At 42.5% G+C, this 26,269-nt stretch overlaps 1 protein-coding gene across 1 annotated transcript in view; it reads right to left on the reverse strand.

Annotated features, from left to right (window-relative positions):
* Window positions 1-4,482: 4,482 nt before the first annotated feature.
* zswim5 (zinc finger, SWIM-type containing 5) overlaps window positions 4,483-26,269 on the reverse strand; it is a 69,551-nt gene continuing 47,764 nt past the window's right edge. Inside the window, exons 2-16 of the mRNA XM_037084051.1 lie at window positions 24,142-24,329; window positions 23,623-23,791; window positions 21,847-21,995; window positions 19,892-20,042; window positions 18,425-18,601; window positions 18,114-18,290; window positions 17,281-17,427; window positions 17,037-17,174; window positions 13,475-13,626; window positions 12,340-12,442; window positions 12,020-12,155; window positions 11,516-11,673; window positions 11,236-11,399; window positions 10,522-10,603; window positions 4,483-9,626 (exon numbers count right to left, since the gene is read on the reverse strand). Of these exons, the coding sequence (XP_036939946.1) occupies window positions 8,764-9,626; window positions 10,522-10,603; window positions 11,236-11,399; window positions 11,516-11,673; window positions 12,020-12,155; window positions 12,340-12,442; window positions 13,475-13,626; window positions 17,037-17,174; window positions 17,281-17,427; window positions 18,114-18,290; window positions 18,425-18,601; window positions 19,892-20,042; window positions 21,847-21,995; window positions 23,623-23,791; window positions 24,142-24,329 (2,954 nt within the window). The 3' untranslated portion in view covers window positions 4,483-8,763. The remainder of the gene's footprint in view (window positions 9,627-10,521; window positions 10,604-11,235; window positions 11,400-11,515; window positions 11,674-12,019; window positions 12,156-12,339; window positions 12,443-13,474; window positions 13,627-17,036; window positions 17,175-17,280; window positions 17,428-18,113; window positions 18,291-18,424; window positions 18,602-19,891; window positions 20,043-21,846; window positions 21,996-23,622; window positions 23,792-24,141; window positions 24,330-26,269) is intronic.

A 26,269-nucleotide genomic window follows, 5' to 3' on the forward strand; every position in this document is an offset into this window, starting at 1 on the left:
CGTTTAATAGACACACAGGACTTGTAGGTGATGGCTTATTCGATATTAATCATTTGTTGTGTTTTTTTCAACAGGATTTGTTGACAGAAAGACACATTTCCATCATCAGCGGCCTTCCAATCTGAGCCCGACAGACTGAAAACAGTTCAGGGTTGAGGTTAGCCGAGCACTTCCACAGCAGCTGAACGCTGTGGATCCTTTATTGATTTGTCCGCTAAACACTTCAGTTCAAATGGAAGGAAGAGATGAAATGTTGAATACAAGCCCCTAAATAATTAAGACTGAGCAGAGGCAAGTGGGGCCCGGTGTTATTAATAAATACAAAAACATACATACACACACACACACACACACACACACACACACAGCACTGGATTAATGGTGATGATGGGAAAAAAGCTATTCTTTCCTCAAATGAAAGCTGCCTTTCATTCATCCCTCTCCTTTGTGCTGCTGTAGTACCATAAACAGACACACACGCGCACACACACACACACACACACACACACACACAAGCAAACACACAAAAGCTTTTGTTTGTGCCCCCCTCCCACCCAGTGCGTAAATAGCAGAGACAAATGAACAAAAATCACCGCTGATTGTCAACAGGTAAGACTGAAGAGGCTGCGACTGTGTGTCAGCAGACCATCTGGGAACAAAGTGACAGGCTCTCGGTGAGTGTGTGTATGTGTGTGTGTGTGTGTGTACAAGGTTGTGTGTGTGTGTGGGGGGGTTGTAACAATGAATCTATGCTCTTTAGAAATGGAGATCAATTTCCACACGGCTGCTTTAAAGGCTTTGGCAGGAGAATAATATATAAGTGTGTATATTCCTGTGTGCGCTTATTTGTGTACATGTTTGCATCTGTGCGTGTACGTGCATGAGTCATTTCAGTGTGTGTATTTTTGCCTGTTTGTGTGTGTGTGTGTGTTTGGGCTTTTATGTGCATATTTTGTGCACAGAGATTGAACAGGTGGATGTGGGATATTGGTCCCTCTCTCTCGCGCTCTTTGTGTGTGTGTGTGCGTGCGTGTGTGTGTGTCTGTTCGTGTTTGAAGGCGGTCCAGGCTCCATCTTTCAGCAAATCAGCAGGCCTGAAAATCCAATCTGCCTGGAGAGACAGCAGGCTGTACATCATCTGCCATGGATGGACACTATCAGCGCTTTATCAGTGACCGCCCCCAAACACACACACACACACACACATGCACTATATTTTTCAATGACCACATGCATGAATGAGCGCACACATCCACACACAGCCCGCTGTGACAGAGACTGATAGGCATTATTACCATAGTGGCTGTGAAGGGAGGCGGAGGGAGAAACTGAAACTCTGAAGACCTTGGGCTGCTTCTCCCTAATGCAGACGCTGACAGCTGTGACTGTCCCTCTTGACAACTTCCTGTCACGCCACGGTCAGCCTGGCGTTCTGAACCCTGTGACCCACCAGGCTGCAGGAGGGAACATCCTGCATCAGACAACTCAGTCATTTGCATCGCTCCAAGATTTGGCCACGCGTGAAGATATTCATACAGGCGGTGGACGTTGCTTTTGAGGAACTTTCGAACGTCAAAGACCTATAAAGCTCCCCGCTCTGATATTAAATCAACGGCCGATCAGGATGAGCTATTGTGTAACCAGCCGATCACAGAGACTCAATTCAAGCAAGGATCATTTGTCTTGTACATGTCTTGGGTCTTGGCAGTGGTTTGGCAGTGTGCATGAAGTAGTTGTGTCAAATGCTATGGCAGTTTGTGTCTATGAGCTATATTTTTTTCTTTTATCAGCTAGTATAGCATTTTTATAGTATGCAACACAATTAAAGGTTACATCCACACCTGTCACTGCAGTCTAAGATTAGAAAGCATTCATCCTGATCGCATGTTTTTTATTGCACTGACCTTTAACGATCAGCAACCAATCGATTTGTGTATCCCTGCCAATTTCCTCTTCCAAATGGGAAATCATGGTTTGGGCTGTGGCCAATCAGAGCTCAAAGGATGTCTGACCATTTTCTTCATTCCACTGTCAGATGGCGTCGCAGCTTCCTGAACTTCAGCCTTTTGCAAGCATTCGGTGGAAGTCCAGGCTACTTCACTGTGACACAGTCAAGCGGCCATAGACTCTTCAAGCAGGGGCATGGTGAGACAGCCCAGCTCCATGTCAAGAGTGGACCAGGCATCCAGTGTCTTTGTCAGGCGGTTCAGCAGCCGCAGAGGGTGGAGTGGGGACTAAGTGGTGACCATGTCAGTAAAATGCACCCCAGCTAGCACAAAGGGAGTGAGGGGGAGCGGGATCCAGGTCTGGCCTAGACTTTATTAGTTTTTCTACAGCCCTTTAAAGGAAAAGTCTGATTTCCTGATGGCAGGTTAGGTATCACCAGGTAGGTCAGGGAAGGGTTTATCACATGGAAGAGAGGACTTATCACATGGAAGACACATGGAAGAGAGGACTCCCGCCTAAACATGACACATGAAACTGTGACGGACATTCCACATCTATGTCACTGGATGTCCTTGTTATTAGGTGATGTGATACTTCCATCCATTTTCTGACAGCAGGGTCATTGTTGCAGTGGCAGAAGGCTAAGCAAGGTAAACCGGATGCTTCCGTGGAGGTTCTCTGGGGTTCCCGCACCAGACGGCTTATGAAGTCCATCCAGCGTGTTCTGGACGGGCATCCAAGAAGGGTACTAATCTAACTGGCTCCTTAAATGCAAAAGAGCATCGGCTCTGGCTCCTTTCAGATATCCGAGCTTCTCACAAAAGCTGTTTTGTGATCAGCTACACTGGGAGGTACTCTAAGCTGTTCCACCATCCGACATGGAGCTGTGACTATACAAGCGACGTGAGGGGAGCAGTAGGTTAGCAGAGCAGCAGCAGTCCCGTCAGTGCCTCGTCTGTGTCTACAAAGGATACGTTCAGGTAGGGTTAGTGATTGGAGGTCACCTGTACGTTGGTAGCACTCAGAGCCCAACAGGTAATCACTGGAGTTATTCACATAAAGCAGAAGAAAACAGACTTAAAGCTTAAAATAATACACTTTGGGTCAATGGCGTTTACACACATATAACCACAATCTGTCACGTGGCCCGTGTAGACAGATGGGTTGATTAAGAAGAGAGGGAACAAGATTGGGGGGACACAATGCCAACGGAGGAGAAAAAGATTGAGCATATAGCAATCACTCCTCCATCTATCTGTCTGGATAATTAATATAAATCTGCTCATTTACCATCAGCCAATCAATCTAGATTTAAACTCTCTCTCACACACACACAATGTCACAAGCACACTTAGCACTTCTTGATGGCCTGATTGTCTGCTCATATGGCTCTGCAGAAATCTCTAATGAATGAGAATGAAGCGTTGAAGGAGGGATAGAAGAAAAAAATATTCTGATAAGAGACAAATGAGTGAAAGATTGATGAAACTCCATCAGCCGCCGTGTGCCTCATTTATCACCAACGCTGGGCGTTTGGAGGGCTGAACATGCAGAATTGTGCCACACCAGCAGGGGCACACACAGAGTGTTGCTAACAGTTTCTGAGTTTAGGCCATCAAAGCAACCGTATGCAGCTGCTGAGCAGATACAGCGCACACTGACACACTTTTTGATATGCCTAATAACATAAAAAGTCTACATACAGAGATGCCTTCTGATGCACAACTGGGTCAAGCTGCTCAGACATAAAGATGGATACTTTGCACTATACATGACCATATTTCATATAAGGTTTTAGTAAATGTTATATCAGGGAAAGTTAACTATTGGCATGGATGATTTAAATTAAATATTTACACATATTCTCAGTGATGGATACAGATACAGATGAAGGTTATCAGTCATCCAGGTCCCTACAATATGCACTTATAATGAACTAGTATACAACACTAAGAAATACTGCATTCCTCCATACAAAAGCACTTATATGGGTAAGACAACAGTCTGTGCCAAAAAGCCAGCTGGGGCTGAACAGCTCATTCTAACAAGTAATGTACTGACACACTTTGGATTTCACACCCCACATGAAGAAAACTGTAGATGGTGAGCTGACTGTAAAATGCATCCAGTGTTAGCTCATCAGTGCTGTTTGCATTTAATATCACAAAACTATAGTTTAATCCAATACTTTATATTTTTTCACTGTCAGGGTGATAGAACAGGTCACTCCCTGAACTTTCCAGAGACTGGACCGTTTGTGACCAAGAGCGATTTTTTTGTTAGGTTTCCAAAATGAGTGACATCCTTATATATTACTGCAAGTTACCAGACTCAGCATACTTATTATAACCAAAACTATGATCTTCTAAACCTTACCAGGTAGGTTTGAGCCTAAACTAAACCGCAATCGTTTAGAGGGGCAGGTAGAGCGTTCAATGATCAAGCTGCTGTATTTGAAACATGTTGCCACACGCAGAGTATCACTTCCAAATAAGTGCGTCTCGGTTCGACACAAACTTGAAAAAGAAGTCCTTGTAACGTGTTTCACACTTTATTCATAGAAAAGCACTGAGATTCCAACACAAATCAATATAAAATGGTAGTAGCGTTACATAAATAGTAATAAATTCTCGCTTTATAGACAGTAGCTCAAGAAGTTGCACAAAAAAATTACAAATTAAAAAAAAAACAGAAAACAAAACGAGTGTTGATGATAAACTATCATACTTCTGTGGCAACAAATACTGGAAATACCTTTTCATAATCAGTAGCACAAAGAGGCAACAAACACTTTCAATTTTCCCTTAAGTTAGAGAGAATCCAAAACAAAACAACCCAGGAAACAGTAGGTGAACTAGATATCTACCAGCAAATAGTACTCTCCTACAAAAGAAAGAAAGAAAGAAAGAAAGAAAGAAAGAAAGAATGACTGAAAGGGGAGAAATGAGAAAACCTCAGGAACTGGCTGATACAGTTAACACAGACTGAAAAACAGAGATTAAGTTAGACGGTGGAACGTCTTTGTTGTAATGCTGTTTGTGAATGCATCACACAAAAGGCAGTCGGCTGAGGCTTCCAAGTTAAGCAGGTGGTAGAATGTAATCCCTCCATCATCTACGACTCAGGAAAACAGCCTTATTATGCTAACGTAGCAGCCGAGAAATATTAATTCAACCTCTTTTTTTTTATCCTTTTTCTGTAAAAAGAAACATTGGCTGCTGTTGGTCAAGAGAGGAAGCGGCCACGCTGAAAGCTGGACACATCGCTGCATCGCTTCGAACTACAGTCATTCCTGTGTGAGGCGGAAAGAGGCGGCGGACAACTGAAGATTAGAAAAGAGAAACTATGGTGATGAGATCAAAGAGGTAAACACAGCCAACTTTGGAGGCTGAGGGGAGTTGAGAAAGCAATAAACAAAGAAGAAACGAGTTACAATGAGGAATGAACACAAGGTCATCCACAGGCCATCTCTTTTGTTCATACAGTTGCTGTTTCAGACTCTCTTGAAATTTGTGTATTGTTCTGTCTCACTGCAGCGCCGCCACATGACTCGGCACCTCTGAGAAGACACTAAAGGCTTGAGTCCTGATTAAATAAAACCAACAAAGAAGTAAAGCAAAAATAAACTTTGTACATTGATCGATCACAAAGGCATTTCCCACCATTTTCAATTTTTTTCCCTCTCCTCTATATGTTGCAGCGTATGCAGGATGGCTACTGCGCATTGTCCAAATCCAAGCATGCTTGGTCTCACTTTTGCACCCCCACCCCACCCCCTCCTCTTTAATAGTGGTTCAGTCCACTTCCGCACCTTTAAGTTTTTCGGGGACATCTTTAAAGAGGTGACAAGACCATCGTCGAGGTTCTGCATAGTCAGGTTTAGTACGTATCCGTTCACAAATGAATGCCTTCCTCATTTTCATCCTCTCCTTTTGGAACACACTTATTTTTTCTTTGCAAATCAAAAAATAAAAAATAAAAATACAAATAATAGTTATTATAGCAAAAAAACGAACAGAAAGAAATGTACACAGGAGCACCTGAGAAATGCCTTGAAGTCTTTGCTCTTACAAAAAAAACGCTGTCAAATTCCCCCATCCAAAACAGTTCAAGTACACCCCCGCCAAAGAACAAAAAAAATAAAAAATAAAAAAACAAACACATAACATACTTATCATAAATAATTATAACTTTACAATTTTCTGAATTGACACTTTAATATTTACAATATCTTAAATGCTTAATGCTACTACTTTTTGTTTTGTTTCTTTAAGTGATGTCCCTGAGAACTGAGTTAAGCCTCTCTTTTCTTTCTTTTGCTCAGTTTTCCTTTTTTCCCTATTCTATCTGCGTTTCTTCAGATCAAAAAGGCCCAGAGTTGTGACTGACTACCTGGGTAGTGGGTGAAGGTAGCTCTCATGGAATGTAAAAGCAGACAAGAAAATGTTCCTGCAGTCAAAGAAACCCCTTTTTCTTTTATCGTTCTGCCGTCAACAGGCTGACTCACTCGCCGTGTTCTTTTTCGTGCGTCTGCGATTCCTACTCAGTCATACAAAAGTTACCAAACAATCAATAAATAAATGCTGAAGCAGGCAGGAACGTACTGAAGAGGTATTTGTGTGAAGTGCTTGCACGATGACATTTAGTCCAGTAAAGATTCAAGCTCTTGCTGTACTGTATACGGCCATTAACAACAACACTCTACCACTGGGTGAGACCAGAGAGCAAAAGCATCCCTCATAAAGAAAAATGACTTCCTGTGCCAAGGCGTGTGGTCTCAAATATATATGATTATGTCATCAAATCATAAAACATACTGTGGGGTTTTTTTTGTGTGAAAGACAACACCGCTTGTCTTCTTAGTCCACAATAATCACAACCAATAGCATTTACAGGACAGCCGCTTTAGTAACTACAGTCTCTTTTCCATCACACAAATTAAAAAACATTCAGGAACAACTGCGTTATCATGTTCAGTTTTACTCTAGCCATGACGGGGACAAGTGCGATTACTGCAATTAGCAACAGTTCATTTTTTTTGCTCATCAAACAAAACTTCACCAACTGTTAATTGATTCTTTTAGGACAGTTGGAGGCAGTGGAACAAGCCATGGCCACAACACTGACACACAAAGATGCTACGTCTGATGCTAATTTGCTAATTTTACGAATCCAGCAGACACGGAGCTTTATTTTATCTCCATTGACTCATTAGCAGCTAGAGTGTCCACTATATTTACTAGCTAGCTAGCCGTCTACTATTTGGTGCTAGACAGCCAGTGTACAGTCAGTTAACTTTTTTGCTAGCAACAGCTACCTGCTACAGTTTGCCATAAAAATCAAAACAGTCTGCTAAATTAAGTCAAAAAGCTTAGCAGAGTCGAGGGAGTTGGCTGCTAACATGTTACGCATAATCAGTGGTTAATGTGAAGTTTGACAAGATTAATTAAAAATAATCTTTTGATGGGATTTGTGTGCAAAAAGTACATATTGTCTGCCAGGGCTTTAAATTTAGGAACCATGACTAAAAGAGTCAAAATAGGAACCAGATTTCTGCACATTAAATAGTTCTTGAGATGGAAAAGGGGCTTTAGCTACATGCAGAGTTAACAACTAACAGTCAATGAAAGCAACAACATGTCCCAAAGCTTCCAAACAAATACAAGAAGGTGAAAATAATGCCGCTGGGTGATAAAAATGAAGCGCATTTGACTTGACTTGTATTGCTTGTTGACTAAATCTTGATCTAGCAAGTGAAAGGTGACTGCTGGAGTCCTATAGATTTAAATGGTTTTGGCCACAAATAGCTGTACAGCAGTGCAGTGGTATCTCTGGAGATGGGAATACTGTGACCACTCCATTCATCACAGTCGTGTAATGTCACTGTTAACAAGCTTACAGGAGGACATACGAGATATACTGTGTATATATATATATATGTGCACATGGAGCCTCAACTAGTCTACTTAGCTAGAACAGCCTGGATAATGTCACTCTCAGGCTTGTGGATTTGAAAACATGCACTCTGTGAAGCAATATGGTTCTTCCTCTGACGATATTCTTAAGGAAAAGCACTGACCAGCAGGTGTAGAGGATGGGAGCTAGTCTAGAGTGGCTTCAGTCAAGACCTGGTGATACTGGCTTCTCTTACAGAGAGACCACATGTGTAGTTCTGTATTCTGCCCTCTCTACTCTAAGATGCCCTGAATGAAACAAGAGGCCATTTCTGATAGAGAAGTTAAAGCTGACAAATAACACAGTCGAGGTATGACAGTAACACTATATGTGTTTTGCTCCTCAGTGGGTGTTTTCCCTCCTTTTGGAATGACATTTTCCTTCCACTCAGAAAACCATGTCCCCGTCTCTCCTCGTTAACCCCAGCTGAAAGTGTCTTCTGGCTCAAAGTAAGTACCCCATCCAACAAAAGCTTTTGGTTTTTAAATCGTCATGTGCCACTGAAAAATTAAAATTCTTTTCCTTTTTGTTTTTTTTTCCCCCACCACGATCTTTTGACTTTTCATACAAGATTTAACATGAGTTTGAGGAGAAAATACTTTGTTTTTGCTGTTGTTTTTTTAACATTTCAAGCCGTTTTCCCCCTTTTGCAGTCTCAATGAAGTAGAGCAATGCACTGCGAACACTTCCTGGTTCACATTCAAGAAACAAAACAACAAAACAGGACAAAAACTTAAGACTGAAGTCAACAAATGGCTCAACATAAGAAGTAAAAATACAAGGAATCCAAAAAACCTTAAATAGAAACAAATAAGTTTAACTACTTTCCAAGAAGAGGGTCCCTGTGAGGGAGGGGTAAGGTCAGCCGAAGCGCTCCCTGACCAACATCATCAGTTTCTTCTTGCCCTTGTAGATCTGTTTCAGGTTGTCTATGAATTGGGCGAATTGAATGTGGCCGTCCTGTGCCAGCAGAAAAGTCTCCCGTGCTTTGCTCAGGAACTCTATGAACTCTCCGTAATGCCGTGGACTGATGTGCGTCAGTCGAGAGTGCGTGGTGTTGATGTACGCCGAGATTGTAGCGTCCAGGAGCTGCCGCAGCGGTGCCTTGTCTGTTGACATCAGCTTCCCAGAGTTCCTTCTCCCGGGAATGCCGGCGAGGCCCGGTGCCGTCATGGTGCACCGCCGCAGGATGTCAGACAGCACCGTGGCACAGTGCACGCTCTTTACCACCAGGGGAATAATGGCTGCAAGCTCATTTTTACCCAGAGAGTGGCTGAGTGCGCAGGCCCAGAGCACGTCATTAATAGCTGGGTGTGTGTCCTGGTTGTAAGCCAGGTTAAGGTGGGTCATGGCGAGGGAGGCCAACTTGAAGGAGCGCAGCGGATATCCTCTGTGTTCCATGTACCTTGCGATGGTGAACAGCTGAGAGTAAGTCATACCCGTGGAGGCTGCATCGATCACGATCTGGTAGGCCGTCTCGAAGGCGATGTGGTCCTTCTCGCAGAGCGTCAGTGCTGACAGAGCGCAGTTCTGGGGGTCCTTCATGGCGCACTGCAGGGCCAGGGTCCGGGCACAGCTGGCCAGCTCCTCGCGCTGTGGGTAGTCGAGGCTGAGGCGCAGGATGGTGTTGTGGGACATGACGGTGGCTGCCACGATGCTGGTGGCCTCTGTCGGTGTGAAGAGAGTGTACCAGCTCTGTAAGATGCTCACCAGCGCCCGCAGACCTGAGGGGAAGAGAATGATTTAAATATTCAACACTTATTGGGCTCTATCTCATCTCATGAAGCGCATTAAGGGCGTATTTCTCTCCTCACATTTCACCGCTATCGATCAGGCTGATTTTTTACGACCCGTCCTGCCTGATCCACCGACTGAGGATCGCACACACATACACGCAGGGATAGTGAAATGGCAGTGCAGAGGGGCCAGCAGCTGAGGATCGCATCCCTTTCCCATAGCAAAAACGAGTGCCACTGTTTAATAAGTTTCGGATCCTGACGCACCGGGTTCTTAAAGGGACTGGGAGATGACACTCGGATTGGTTTGATTTATGTTCTGCCCAATGACTAATTCAGAGTCTAAATACCACCTCTTTGCACTGTGCACCACACTTCGAGCATAGTTTATCCGCTGCTTACGTAGCAAAATGGGCTTGGACGCACCCTAAGTGCACTAGTGACAGAGCACGTCTAAATGGGGCCCATTGTGGTCAGGATGAAGATCATATGATGTCCGTATGATTCTATATTTTCTCCCTGATGAATGTTTATTAAGTTTATTTCACAGTTTAAAAGAATGAGTGTGACTTTGGGGCTACACGATAAAAAGCTCTCCACCATCATCAAAACATCAAATGAAGAAATATATTGTGGGAAAACAGTGTTTATCCCTGCAGCAGAATTCAGGGGCTTGAAGAATGACAGGGAGCATTGAAGCCCGATGACGCTTTTTGGTTGGTAATTTGTCACCCATCTGTGTCTCAAAGTCAAAGACTGCCTCCAAGCAGAATTAAAATGCATCACGGTAGACCAAAGAAGATCTTAAGACACTGTGGAGGGCGCGATTAGACCATGGCTCCTGTTTGACTGATGTGTGTTTGTGTGAAAAGGCATTACGTACCGACTTCAGTGGCACAGGTTACCAGCCAGCGAACCATCTCTCTCCTTCTCCAGTTCAGTGTGGACAGAGTCATCCTCATCACCTGCAGAACACACACAAAGAACACAGTGTTTTTTCTGATTCTGCTACCGAACTCGACGGGAAAAAGAACACATCAAATTTTCTACATTGGTGATTATTATTAGAATATGGACAAAAACATTCTAACGTACGTGCTTTTCATAATTTAGCAGTTAGTAATTATAACACCACACGTCTCCAGTGATGACAGATGCATCCAGAATGTTTTCATAATTACACCGATGACTAATTGAGAGCTTTCCATTTTGAGCACTTATTTAGCAGTTTTGCTGACAAGAATTCAGCTGAAACTCTAAATACCAGGAGAAGGAGGTGGCTGAAGCCACACTGCAGGCCTTGATCATCTGAGGAGTTTTTTCAGTGTTTAATGTGGAACCCGAAAGGCTTCATTATGTGGTTTCTTCTCATCAACAACGGTAAGATGCTGTGTGATGTTTTCTCTGTTAATTTGTAGTGAGGCTGTGGAGGCCTGCAGAAATTACAAGTTCAAGGAAACTGTTGCATGTTTTGACTGGTGACCAGTGCTTGCATTTCTTTGTGTGGTGAAATGCTTTTTAGAAATGTTTGACTCGCCCTCATACTTCGCCTGCTCTCTCTCTCACACACACACAAACACACACGCACACTCGGTACCTGCAGTCCTAGCTCCAGTGCCACGTTGAGCAGAGTTATATCAGGCGGGTTGTCTGCGGGTGTGGCGATCTTAAAGGCGTCCTGGGCCAGTTTGAAGATTAAGGAAGAGGAGTGGATGTTTTTCTGGATGGCCTCCAGCACCGTCCGCAACCTCAACATGTCACCTGCAGGGAAAAAGAAACAACTATATTAACAAGCATGCACTGAGAAGAAAAATGTCTGATTGGCCATCTGCTCTTCTGTAACTACAGCTGTGGGGATCCAGATGTTTTGACAGTACCTTTAGCAGCAGTGAGCATGGTGGAGGCCAGCTCACACTGCTGTGACTCCAGGTGTCCCAGTGTGAACCAGCGCGGGTATCTGCTTGGAACTATGGAGATGCCGTGATGAGGGTGGCCCACGTCCCCGGAGCCTGCTGATGACTCCAGCACCGGCAGCCTGACAGGAACGCACAACGTTAGTTTTTCTTCTATACTTTTCATCATGTCTTTAGCTTTAAATGTAAGAGACATTTCATCATTGGAACTGCTCAGGTATATTGATACTGCAGGGAATTCATTCTTTAATGTACTGTAATATATCATACTACTTTTGCTTATATTAGTGTGAATACCCAAAACAAATTTGATCATCATTTAGGATAGAAGCTGTCAATCGTTTGGACCACAGTCTTATGTTTCCACTTATAGTGAGGGTATCACAAATCATTTAGAAATGACTAAGCATCTGCATTAATGTGTAAATATGCTCAACAGAATACACTGCACTGATTGAAGAAACTGACCTCATGGCGCGCAGAGCCACCTTGTAGGCCAGGTCTGCGTCATGTGACAGCAAGGCAGAGAAGAGGTACTTGGCGAACGTGTGCATGGGAACACTCTCCCTGTGGATGACCTCACCTAGACCGCTGAATGGACCAGCTGGACCGAGAGAGAGATAATGCAATGTTGAGTTTTCTTCTCAACAATGAGACAATTGTTTTCAGTAGAAGAACGATCAAGTCTTTTTTTGCACAGCTTGGTTTTAACATAAAGTCTGGAACACTAGGGTAAAAACATGTTTTACAGAAGTATGAAACGCTCTGAAGGGATGCCGTTGTCGTACCTTCTAGCAGCTGTATGGCCTGTTTCCGCAGAGTCTGAACCAGGAGATCGTCCAGCTCTAGTTCTTGCAGTTTTGCAACAATTTGCTCCTCATTACGACACACCTAGAACATATACACAACTCACATTTATCCACTGTGATCATACAATACATGCTGTGTTCACAATGAATGCAAATGTGCTAAAATTAGCATTCCAGTGCATTTGGACTAATCTCATATTCAAACCAACAATGAAGTCATGACAAATGTTATTTGTTCAAAGGTAGACTTGCAAGAAGTTGAGATCCATGATTTCTAACTATTTAATATGAGAGAATAACAGAGCACTTTGAAGTTTAAATACCTTTTGAAGAAGGGATTTTGAGCTTGAGGTATTAAAGGACCAGCAGGGTGCTTTAATACCTCACACCCTTACATATGTGTGTAGCTAACGTTACAGTACACAAGATGGAGACTGAGTTTTTTTCACCGTTAAGAGGTTGTTTAGGAAATGTAGATAGCCTCCCTTAAAACTGAAACTCCTTTATCAAACCTATAGATGTGTCTCTTCCTATTCCCCTGTGTGTCTAATTGTTGAGGCATATCTTCTCTTAGTGCCTTTATATCTTATGTAAAGCAAGCTGAATTGCCTTGCTGTCGAAAGGTGCAAGACAAACGGACTCGCCCTGCCGAAAACATTAATATTTGTGTTGATGCCACAGATATTAAGAGTGCTCTATGGCAGCCATGTTAAGCACTAAAGCAGATTACCATTCACACAAAGAAACGTTCCTTGGGTTTACTCTAATTCAAAGTGAACATGAGTCGGCGACTTTCTGCTTGTTTTTCTGGAAACAAAAACGCTGTGACCTTCTCTCCGTTTTTGCATGGTAATTACTTCACACAGACGTTTAATTATAGTGATTTTCTGTAATGGTGACATTGTCTGCACCGGGCAAATTCAAACCACTTGTTTTAATATGCAACAAACCATAGATGCAGTTTAGTTACCTACTGCAAATCGCCTAGTATTACTGTATGCTCTGTGAGGGGGAAAATCAATCAGAATCTGTAACATCTAAGAATTATGTTTCAATGGATACATCACAACTCCAAATGCACCACATGACAGCGTGTTTTTTAGGACTATCATACCTTGTCCTGAGCGTACAGGCCCTCTGGCATTATCCTCTGCTGGCCCATACCCATCAGAGCCACCTCTAAGGCCAAAGTCAGGTAAGACTCCCCTCCATCAGGACTGCCCCACACCGGTACATGGTGGTAGACCGGAGGCCTGGGGTCACCCTCTGAAAAGACAGATAAAAAACTATGTGGTGTTTTGGGCTCTCTGTGGCCAACATGTTCAGCTCCAGTTGCTTAATGTATTATATATTATTGCTTCATATATCAACATCTCCACTGGTTTCATACGAAGTGAGGCTGACACAGGAGAAACAAAGAGACTGCAGAGCAAAGAATTCAGTTTAGATACGTTCAAGACTGCAGAACAGCAGGGGATTTAGCAGCCACATTCATAACAGAAGAGGTTCAGATTTTTTATAAGTCTATCTTAATACGATACTGACATGCCCATATGTGCAGTGAGAGAGGTGCTGGCCATAAATCAATCTCTTACTAACTTAACTGCAGCAGTGCTGCCAGATTTGACAGACACAAAATTGCCTGATGGAGCCAGCCAAATCATCTGAGAATAATTTTGGTTATATTTACTATATCATAGGATTTTTTTTTTGTCCATATTGGTGGTGGGATGAAGACTCAGAGCCTCCCTGTTGTTATGAAGTCAAATATGAGTACAAGAAAGAACAGTTTAATTCTAGCAGCATATGCACAGTTACAAAGAAAAGTTTTACAAAGAAGTCTAATTCGAATGAATTGAGATGACACTTGTTTTGGGGGGGGGGGTCATCGGTAAGCAGCGTGATTCAAGCTGAGCCTAACTCAGTGACCTGGCAATCTAAACCCCTCCCCTCATCTGATAAAGGGGGGGGGGGGGGTTAACACAATCCACAAAGACACATTTTGACCCGCCCAAATGTATTAAAAGTTAACCAGTGCAAAAAACCTGCCTGATTTGAAGATGTTCGGCTTACGTTCAGGTTAGATCAAATCAAGTAGTTTTTTTTTTTGTTTTTTTTTATCCTGGAGGTTGAAGCTCATGAAAATAGATACATTACAAAAAGTCTCTTAAAGTTTTGGCAGTAATTTGGCTTGGTGAGGCCTCGTGTTAGCATTGCGTTATGGAAATACACAAGACTTGTGACCATTTTTTTTCCCTCCATTTCTTACAGTGTAGTTGAACACATAATATGAACATACCAATGGCTATAATGTATATTCAGGGGTGTGTGTGCTGTATAAAGTTAGACTTGAAAGAAGCATGTCTTTGTCTAACATCACATAAATGCGGCATTCACGATTGCGATCACTCATCTAAGATGGCTGCTAACCCTACGCCAAATGCTCGACAGCTATAATTGAGAACAGATGCCACGGGAGTCTCAGCTGTTGATTGGTGCCCATTTGTTCTCTCTTACTCCCCCACCCCATCACTCTGCTTAAATCCCCTCTGAGCAATAGATCCCCTTCAATCCTGTTTATTCCATGTATGTATGCGTGTGTGTGTGTGTCTCTCTCTCTCTAAGTGTGTGGGGCTCTCTTGGTGGAAATCTGTGGAAAAGCAGAAACTGATTTTGCAGACTTAACCCCAGTGTTAACTCAATTTAGTTTTTTATCCAATGGCTGCTAAGCGATTGGTCAGTTTGAAAAGATGAGAGAGAAAACAGCATTTGCGATTGGCTGCCACATTGTCTGGGTCTGCCCCCCCTTTAACAGATGTTCCCAGCTGTCTTCCACAAGGAAATAAAGCATACTGACCATTCTTTACACACACACAAACACACGCATGCAAAATAGTCATACCACTCTCCCAAATTCCCCAAACGACACAAGACAATCATTCACTCGTTCGCCAACACACACACACACACACACACACACACACAAAAATGAGTGTGCCAGTGGTCAGCATTGTTTGAGTTGACAATAGTTCCCTGTAGCCTGGTGACAATGGGAAAACCCAACCCCTATTCTGCTGTGGTCGATGGCCACTGGTGAAATAAAAGGCCTAGGCAGGGTGAGAAATGCAAATGGTGATGGATTCTATACATAAAACACACACAAACACACACACAAACACAAACACACACACACACACACACACGGAGATGGAGTGTGGTCTAAATGAGCAGGGTGTTCCAGCCCGATCCATTCATGCGCTGCTAGTTTATGGCTGTCTGCAACACAACAGTGCCTGGTCCTGATATAAGAACATGAGGTCTGTTGTCTGATGAGTCACTGCTGGTGGGCCCGATCACCTCTGCTCAGGGTTACACTGCATCAGCTGGTGAAGTGCATTGGGAATTATAGCCTGTCTTTGGAAAATTCGGCAAATGGCAAATTGGTTCGTTGACTGATGTTTTGTGGATGAGCGTGTGTTTTGATGAAGTACATGCTTTGGCTCACTTTGTAGACTGAGTGGACAGTGGGTTAGACTTTTGATCTTTTTTATGTTTATTTATATATCACTGTGGCCACAAATAATAATTCTTTCATTATCACTGACTTTTTGATTAAACAATTAAAAATAATCCACAAAGATTTTCTGGAAATGTGAGAAATGCCCCAAAAAATTCTCAGTCCAAGGTGATTTATTATAATGACAGATTTTGTCTGAATGACAATCCAAAATCCAGACACTAAAAAACTGAGAAAAGCACAAAACCTCAAATATGTGGAGCAAGAACCAGCAAATGACATCCCATCAGCCTCAGCTGTACATTGCATTAAGTGCTAATTAGCAAACTATTAGCATGCAAACATGCAAGACTAAGATGCTATACATGCTAAACATTATACCCAGTAATCAAAAGAAAATTAGCATTGTCAATGTGAGCATGTTACCACAACATTAGCATTCAGCTCAACGTAGTAGTAGTAGTAGTAGTACATGACTAAAGGCTTCTTGTTTTGTTGACTGACAAATGATTGTAACAAAAAGCCATTTTTCAGAATTTGTTGTCCATTTATTGTGTAAAATGACTAACATAGATCTTAGCCAATACAGTACTTGGAAAATACATAATTTGAAACACCTATTCAATATTTTTGCATTTAATTTTATAAATCCAGTCCTGCTACCTATAATTTCCCGTCTCTGTAATAGATGAATATTGTTCTGCAGCTCTGCCAAGCACTCTTAACTAATGGCTGCTCATAATGTGCAGTGAAGCTTATTCCCAGCTTTGTTCACCATGTCACTGTGGTATACCGTGGTGTCTATCATTTAAGTGAAACATAGATATAATAAATGAAAGCAACATTGGACATTTCAGTGACTCAATGTTGGAGCTTGTACTGAAGAAAGTGAACCAATCATCTTCGATGAAGAGAGAAAGGGCCTAATATTTGACAGTTTGTTGGTGTATTCAAAATGATTTGACATGATTATGCTGCAGAAAGTCTTCAAGCAAAACACACCAAAGAGCTAAATGATGCCACAAAGCCAGAGTAAGCATGGGAACTCTACTAAAGTAAGTGTGTATGGGGCTGACAGATTGCATCAAATTTTGGCACAGGGCTGTGATGGTTTCTCATCAGAATCTCTTTAAAAAATAGAAGATATTTGTTTTCATACCTCCAGTGTCCATGGTGTTGTCGTCGTCCACGCGGCAGGTTTCGGTTAGTGTTGTGAACAGACAGCCAATTGGGTCTAAGGGATGCCCCACCCAGCCTTCCAGGTTGGTGGTGGAAGTTACGCCCCTCTGGAGAAGCTCTGAGGGAGGAAGAGGGCAGGAAAGAAAGAAATGTTGAAATGATTTGTCCACAACAATCAGACAGCTGTGTGTGTGTGTGTGTGTGTGTCTGTGTCCGTGTTTTACCTTTCTTTTGGTGTTTGTAGATGTCCATTTGTCTCTGCTGCTGAAGGCGAAGCGTATTGATGATTGCAACGGCCAATCGCAGGGCTTCCCTGGAGTAACCGTGGGAACGCAGGGCGTCAACGCGAGCACATGCTGTCGGGACGTGGTCTGTGTGGTCGACAGAAAGAGGAAAAGCTTTGCTATACACGGTCACAGACATGCAGTTTCTTCCAAACTGTGAGACACAGGATGTAGTTAGGAATGTCACACACACACACACACACACACACACACACACACACACACACACACACACACACACACACACACACACACACACACACACAGTGCAGTCTCAGCAGAACGCCTGATAGCTGGCTTAAGTTGCAGAATCTGACAGATCTTAGCTGGAAGCTGCTTACTGCAGATACTGGCCTCAATATCAGCAGAATTACTGTGTGTGTGTGTGTGTGTGTGTGTGTGTGTGTGTGTGTGTGTGCGCGCGTGCGTGCATGTGTGTGTTGCGTGTCTGTCAGCTTTTGATGAAATTACAGATTGTGTGTATATGGAAGTGGCATAGAGACATAGTTGTTTATCCTGAAATTGAAGTTTTTCTGAACTCTCGTAATACACAGTTTGTGTGTGCCTGTGTTCTCAGTACGCATTTGTGGCTTTATTTGACAAAACAAATCTTAATAGATGTGTGCATCTATACAACAGGTAAATCCATCACTTTTCCATGCAATTACCAATGAATTACTGTTTCATTTTCAGTGAAATTGAGTGTACTCACACATAACTAGTCAAAATTAGAAAGCTGACTTTCTGAGGAGCACTAATGTGTGTGTGTTTACCTAGCCAGAGTGGCAGGCCCTGTGGGTTGAACAGCAGGCTCTCGCCCTCTCTCTGGTAGGATGGAGACATGTAGTGGTCACTGCTGATGATCCTCTGTAGGTGGCTGTCCTGCCAGTGGAGGTCGCAGGCCTCCACCGCCCGGCTGAACACCGTCCTCCTCGGCCTGGAGAGAGAGTCTGAGGAAAACAACACACACACAGTCAGCGGTGGTTTCATATTATCCTGTCTTATATTTTTGTGACATATTTTGATTGAAGTGTGTGTGTGTGTGTGTGTGTGTGTGTGTGCGTGCGCGCGCGCTCATGCTGACCCTGCGCCAAGTTGCTCTGCGGCAGAGCATTGGTGATGTTTGGGAGCTCGCTGCCGTAGTTGCCGTCCTCCAGCGGGCAGACGTCCATGTCACCCCATTTCTTCAGCTGCTTCAACCAGCTACTCTTCTCCTCACTTTTACAGTGGGGGTTTAGCACCACGCACACCCACAATGCACCTGGGGAAAGGACGGTGGTCAGTGGTCAGGACGTAACGGAAGCAGAGGTAATTGAGAGCTGCTTAACAAGAATCTGACCCCGGCTGTGTCAGCGGTGATGGGACCTGGTTGAATTCTTGAAATACTTTTTTTTCCTCAGTGCTTTCTTTTCTTTTCTCAGGAAAACTCAAGACCTTTATTGATCATACTTTATAAATGGAAAATACTGCCATTCCACATCCCTCGCTTGTATTTAAAACATTTGTTCATTAAAAGAAAGTGTATCAACAACAATTCTGATAATCGTTCAGTTGTTAATTGAGAAAAAATGTAGAACATTCCCTGGTCCCTGAATTTCAAATATGAAAGCACTTTTCTCTTGTTATATATGATGGTAAACTGTATATCTTTAGGTTTTGTACTGTTGATTAGAGAAAACAAGCAAATTTAAGATTTACCATCTGAAATATTATAAACTGAACAATTTATTCCAACATGGCTGAATTCAAAACCCTAATGTCCATGAAAAAATAAAGATTTCATCATATTTCAATGCCTGAAAAGTTGAAGAATGTGCTGCTTTCAGTTTCACCACATAATGCCATTACATCTAGGTTATACCTCTGAATGTTTCACAAAGTAATGCTTCTACAGTCATGACTTCACTGCAGCGCTGCCTCCACAAAGACTACATCTAATATATAAAATATCATGCATCGGCTTTCACAAATTCCCCAAGAGTTTGCCTTGTCCATTTATAGAAACCAGTGTTCTTATGCTGTAGGAATCAAAATAATACTGGTGATAATAACGAGCAGCTTTGTGCACCAACCTCACCTGTTCTACATACACAGACCTCGAGCTGGGTCAGCTGTCTGCATCTGTGAGGAAAATGATCAGGCACCAAACCCAGACTGTCTGGCTGTTATTTCTGTCCGTGTCTGTGTCATGATCTCCCTCGCTTACCCAGGAAGTGCTCTCATTGACCTCCTAAACGCCGAGATTGATTGCAGAGAAGCTGAGCAGCCATATTGATCGGCAGCCTTTATCATTCACTCTGTATGGGGAGCGAGAGGAGAGGCCCGAGCGGGAGGAGAAGCTGCAGACTGGATGACCTAATAGCTTACTGACTGGATGAACGTTTACCCAGCAAGGTGAACCCCTATTTGTCTGAGTCACTGACAGGCTGGACACTTCTGCCGGCCCGGCTGTCTGACCCACGGTGACTGATGGGCTAACTACCAAGCTGATTGGTCGATTAGAAAAGTAAACAAACAAGCCGTTGCAATAGAGTGTGTCTCTCCGACTTACCCAGCTCGTCCCAGAGCTGCCGACACTTGTCTGTCATGCCTGTGCCCTGCTGTCTCCATAGGGACAACCGGGGGTCTGCCATAAACTGCTCCGTGATGAGCGTCAGCATCCGGGCGCCGTTGGAATCTCGCATTCGTAGCATCTCCCTCACCTGGAAAGACCCAGAGAGTACAAGCTTAGCCACTGTATGTACTCCAGAACACTCTGACCTTCTGGCAGCTGGTATTGATTTGCATCTTCGCTCATCAGAATTGAATTCAGGAGAGAAAAACATTTCAACAATAAATACACTGCTATTTCCACCAGTTTCCAGTCTTCATGCTAAGATAAGCTAACCACCTCCTGGCTCTAAACTGATTTTCTCAGCTGTGAGGAGGAAACATTTCCTAACATGCAATACTATTCCTTTAATACTTCAATATGATGGATGAAAATCTTGTTTGAAACCAAAATAAATGAAAAAAGGTGATGATTCTCAGCAGCACGTCATCCAGTATACAAAAGGTTGAAAAGTTACATTTTAGATGTTATAAAACCTTCTGAATGCCCTTTAAACCTGAATAACAGAGATAGTTCGGCACTGAAAACCAAGAGCTCACACTTATCAGAGTATATGTCTGTTATAAGTGGGCTTGTTTCACTCAGATAAAGAGCAAAAGGAAAAGTGCATTTATAAATCCTCCACTCTGACTTTGAGGATTTACAAAGCTAAATCAAGACCTGTTAATGCCTTGAGTTTGAATAATAGAGTTAAAGAACTCTTAAGGCGTCTCAGGACCTGCCGGCGCCCTGTTTCTTTGAGCCACTTTTCCAGTACGAAACCACCCATCGAGACAAGAAGTTGAGAGTTTCAATTGCTGTGAATCTTTGACAGCTTAGAATAACATGTTGGTTCAATATGAAGGAGGAAGAAATTCAGAAAAGATTTTATTTTGACACAAAGTTGTTAGAAATCATTTCAAAAGGGGGCATTTCATGAACATTACACACAAATGTGTTTACTAATAGTTTACTGATTACATCATTTGGGTAATTTTTGGATTGGGCTTTTTTTTTTTTGTATTTCACACATTTTTCTTTGTCCTTGTTTCTTGCCTGTTCACTTTCTGCTTTCCTTCTCTTTCTTCCTCCCTTCTTTTTGTGTTCCGTCTTTCTTTCCTTCTTTCATTCCTTTTTCATTTTTACCTTCTCTCCATCTTTCCTTGATTCTACCTGATTTCTTTCCTCTTTTCTTTCTCTCCAGTCTTTCCCCTTTCTCTATTTCCTTCTTTTTATCTTTCCTCCCTTAATATCTTCTTTCTTTTTTCTTTCTTTCTTTCCTCCCTTAATTTCTTTATTTCTTTATTTCTCTATTTATTTCTCTATTTATTTCTCTATTTATTTCTCTATTTATTTATTTATTTATTTATTTATTTATTTATTTATTTATTTATTTATTTATTTTCCATTTCCTCATTTCCATCCTTAAAGAAAGCCTGTGTTTCAAACTGCAGGTGTGAGGTTCAATTTGTCAGGCTGGGTCTAATAAAAGATACTGCCGACTTGCATTATGAGAAATTATTGAGTATTTTTGGCATTTGACCCCTATTATGGATGAAGGTCATCTGAGCATCTGAAGCTGTGATATCACCAATAATCTATCTTGTAAGTCCCCCAAATTTATGAATGTGGAAGACCAACTCACTGGATCAGACAAATCAGACAAAATCTGGATTTTTTGTTTTCATTTGTGGATTTGTAGGCTTATATCACAGAAACAACAAACATATTTGAGTCTTTTGGGCCTCTTTGTTCACTGGTGAGTTCAGATAGACTGCTGTTGAGCAAAACGTTTACATAAAGATGACAAACCCTTCTCTTACTTCTAGGTGTGTTTATGAGGATATTGATAATATTAATCAATGAATATATCCGAGCCATGGATCGAACCAGGAACATGAAGTGATGATGGATACCTTGGCAAACATAGAGTTGAGCTGCTTCCCGGAGCCGTAGTATCCTCCCTGTGACAGAAACTGTTTGACCTGCTCCCTGACTTGATCCTCATCCAGATGCCAGCAGTTGTCATCGTCAATGCTGGCGCCGGCAGTCGGGTCAGGTGCACCTGTGAATACACACACATACACACACCCACATTAAATGACAGGCACTCCCAAGCCTGCAATGAAACATATGCAGATAAAATAAAAAAACAAACAAAAAAAACACACGCGAAAAAGTGACCAAAACAGAACCAATATGGACAATTTCAGTCCAACATCAACATCCCTCCCTCCACATCAAAGTCTGTATATTCACTATGTCACTCTGTTCCTTCCTGTTCCCAATTCGCACTCGAACAACAAAATAAACAGACAGAGACCATGGGAAATGGAGTTTACTTTTAGACAACCATGCTGGCAAAACATTGTCTCCTTAGCTCAATTCTAACATGTCATTTCAGATTTCCTCAGACCTTGGGGATAGGTAGAAATCCAATCCTTAAAAACCAAAAGAATCATTAAATGTGAATGAGTGTAAATCTCTCCTGAATTGTTACATTGATGTTCTGATACATATTTCTTTTGCATTTAACTCATAGTGCACCTACGTGACACTTATGAAAAGCTGTTCGATTTAGGCTAATCATGCACTGAGGGACCGTAAGGCCAACTTTATTTTTCTTCTGTTCAGTGCTGGTTGTGTGTGTTTGTGTGTGCATGTATGTGTGTGTGTGTGTGTGTGTGTGTGTGTGTGTGTGTGTGTGTGTGTGTGTGTGTGTGTGTGTATGTATGTGAGTTATACTACAGGGAAATGTAGATATGCTCAGAAGGGGGAAGCTGCTTTGATCTAGCAGGAAGCGAGCTGGGGAAAGCCCAGAGATGTGTTTCCAACTGGTTGGCTGTACGAAACAGCAAACAGCAACATTCCTCCATCAAAGGAAGCCTCGCTCCTGGATCGACTGAACTTCAACCCCCATGATCCCCCTTGTCAAACACAGACAGGAAACACATCGCGGGGCTTCCTGGACAGGCGAACTGGAGAATGTCAACATTTAGCAAGGAGGATGAAATAGACAAACAGATAAAGAGTTTTGTTTGGTGGAAGGATGTGTCTAGTTTGTCGTGTCTCCGCTGCGGGTCTGTTGTGGCTCTCTTCGTTTTCATCTCAGCACTTTCTCCGGTCCTTTCATCTTTCCTCTCCTTCCCCTCTCCTCTCTCCTATTTCCCGAAGTTGCATTTCTCCCGCCTCTTCCTCTCAGTGTCCCTTTCCTTTCCATACATCTCTCTCTCTCTCTTTCGTCTCCTGTGTCTATTTCACCATTCAACTTTTTTTCCCCCTGCTTTTTCAACATACCGCCGCCAATGGAAGGAGGTAGTCACTGGAGAGTGGGAACTAAGAAATCAAACAAGCCATTTGAAGCCTGCCTTGCTGCTTTGCTGGAGTAATCAGGCGTCTAACGTATGACAGCCTGTAGGCTAGCACGCAGCATGTTTTAAGTCTGGTAGCTTTTAAGTCTGGCCTGTTGCGTTGAAGATATCGGTGCAAAGGGATGGACTGAGCTGACTTTTTTCAATAATCGCTCTCTTATTGACTCCCATGCATCAAAGACATTAGAAATGTTTTCTAGATGAAGGTGGCGGATAAGTGAGACATTAAAGCTTCTATGAAAATCACACAATCACATGCATTTCTGCTTGAGAATCAATCAAAAGTGAGCTGAAAGTTGGCCACAAAGGTTGTCCTCTCACCATGGACCTGGTTGATCTCAGAGTTGGAGGAGAGGATCTCATCAGCCAGTTTCTGGGCGGTAGGCAGCACCTCGGTGTGGTGGGCTGTGATCAGGTACTGGACCAGCTTCTGCAGCTGATCTCTGTTCATCTGGAACAAAGTCTCTGAGATGGGCAATCGCAGCTTCACCTGTATCAGACACACACACACACACACACACACACACACACAGAAAGTTGGTGCATGATGAGTCAACTACATACTATTTAAGTTGTTCTATGACTTTTGGAGGTTGCCTGGAGGAGGTCTCCGTGAAAAAGTCTTATTCAATATTGATCTCTTCTATTGTGCACTATAAGGTTTGACTGAAGATCATTTTCATCACCAATTACACCACCAACCATTTTCACTTTAAGTTGATTAATTGTTTCATCTATAAAATGTCAAATAACTGAAGATAGCTCATCATAACTAGAGTGAGATTTTTGGTGATTCATTTTATTACAAATAGACTGATCGACTGTTTAACGACTAATTACCTGTTCGGGCTTCCGAATCCGGTAAAGGGAGAGTGCTACCACATGGGCGCAATAGAAAATGTCTCTGTTCCCACACCCACAGGTGACGGAGGTGATCTTGCATCGGTCGAAGCTGATGGCCACCTTGTGGGTGACCTCTGGCTCTGATGGTGTGGCTGGCTCAGTTACTGTGCCGCTGAGGTGAAAACCTGTGAAGACACAAGAGAGAAGGAACAAAGAGTGAGCTTCATCATTCACTAAAATTAAGTTTCAATTTAATGATACTTGTTACATAACTGCAACAGGCATCTTTCAAATGAATGGAAACCTTGCGTGCTTCCATTGTTTTTAAAACTAAATTTGTAAAAGCAGTTAATCTACACATGTATTGAAGTTTTGTGGATTTTAATGATGACAAAAGTACAGAGATCAGTGATGTTTAAGTTGTTCTACATCATCATGATGTTTCCCCTTTGTTATAACCTCTATCAAGATCTTTTTTTGGACTGCCAGGGATAAAGAAAGAACTACAGAAGGGCAGAAGGAAAATCTGTGGTAATCTGATCCTAGACAAACTCACAGAGTGAACCTTTAGTACAAAACACACACATCTTAATGAGATGTCTCTAACAGGGCACTGTGCCATCTGATACTCTCTGCCTCTCTCCCCTTATACCTCTATGCATTAGAGCGTGTGCAGTGAAGAAGGGGGTTGCTAGGGTGTGATCATTTCCTGTCTGCACACACACACACACACACACACACACACACACACACACACACACACACACACACACACACACACACACACACACACACCCCAGGGTACTAACTTTAGGTGAGATGATCTTTAACTCTGCTTTGCATAGTTAATTTTTACAGCCCCACACACTAAGCTAACCATTGCTTTAAGTCTTTATACAGACTCTGGTGAGCATGATGAGCCATCTAATGTGGGTAACAACCAAAAGAAATGTCTGTCCATACATTCATGACACTCTGATGCAAACTCTTCAGAACACAGTTGATAGACTCTTGTGCCAGGGACCTTTTGCAGACATGCAGAAATCAATGTTTTTGTGAAGGGATCGATCAAATATACCCTGAAAAGGTAGAGCATCGTGGCGCATTGAAAAGTAGGTAAAAATCATATCTAATAAACCAGGTGATATTAAAATTTGGGTGTATATATAAATTGGATGAATGGGAGAGATAAAGAATTTTACTGTGGTGTACCTCAAGGCTCTGTTATTGGGCCCCACTGCTAAGCTGAGGACACTTAAATTCATGCATTGGAAAAGTCGGGAACCTGACCTTGCCCTTACAGACATGTGTGATCGACTTGGAAGTTGGACGCATAATAACTTCCTTAAACTCAAAGAAAAATAATTTAGCAATAAGTATAACTATGACTTATTCAAACTCATGATTATGATACTATTAGCTTTTTCCAGTAAATTCTGAATACACAGCTGTCAGCTGTACCCTAAATTTAATCAATTCACAAACATTTATTAAATCAATTTAAAATAAAGACCAAATTAAGCCATTTCATTGCAATGCCACCAACTGCAGGGTTCCTGTATAGCCCAGGTACTAACAGAAATAATGTGAGGCAAAAAGAAGAACTGGAAAGAAGGAAAGGTAAAGGTGGAACAAAAGGCAGAGTAAAAGAATGGCGAGTGAGGAAACAGAGAATAAAAGGGACGAGATAGGTGGAGAAATGTGAGAGGAGAACAGAGAATAGGGGAGGGGAGAGTGTATCTGGTCTGTCCTGTCGTCTCACTGTGACAGGTCAATTATTTATGAGGTGAGGTGTGTGTGTGTGTGTGTGTGTGTGTGTGTACACATTGGATTACTGTATCTCACCAAACCATAGCAACCCCACTACTGCTTTCACAGCTAGAAAGACAGGAGAGAGAGAGGGAGAGACATAAAGGGAGAATGAGCAAGCTAACTGGAAAGCAATGATATGGCTATTTTGGGCATAGGGTCTAAAGCTCTGATAAACTCTCTCTCTCTCTCTCTCTCTCTCTCTCTCTCACACACACACACACACACACACACACACACACACACACACTTAAATTCTGGGGTATGAGCCAGCATGGTAGAGCAGCCTAATAAGCGCGTGTTAAGCCATCTCCCT

This window comes from Acanthopagrus latus, chromosome 21 (genome assembly GCF_904848185.1).
Source record: "Acanthopagrus latus isolate v.2019 chromosome 21, fAcaLat1.1, whole genome shotgun sequence".
NCBI lineage: Eukaryota > Metazoa > Chordata > Actinopteri > Spariformes > Sparidae > Acanthopagrus > Acanthopagrus latus.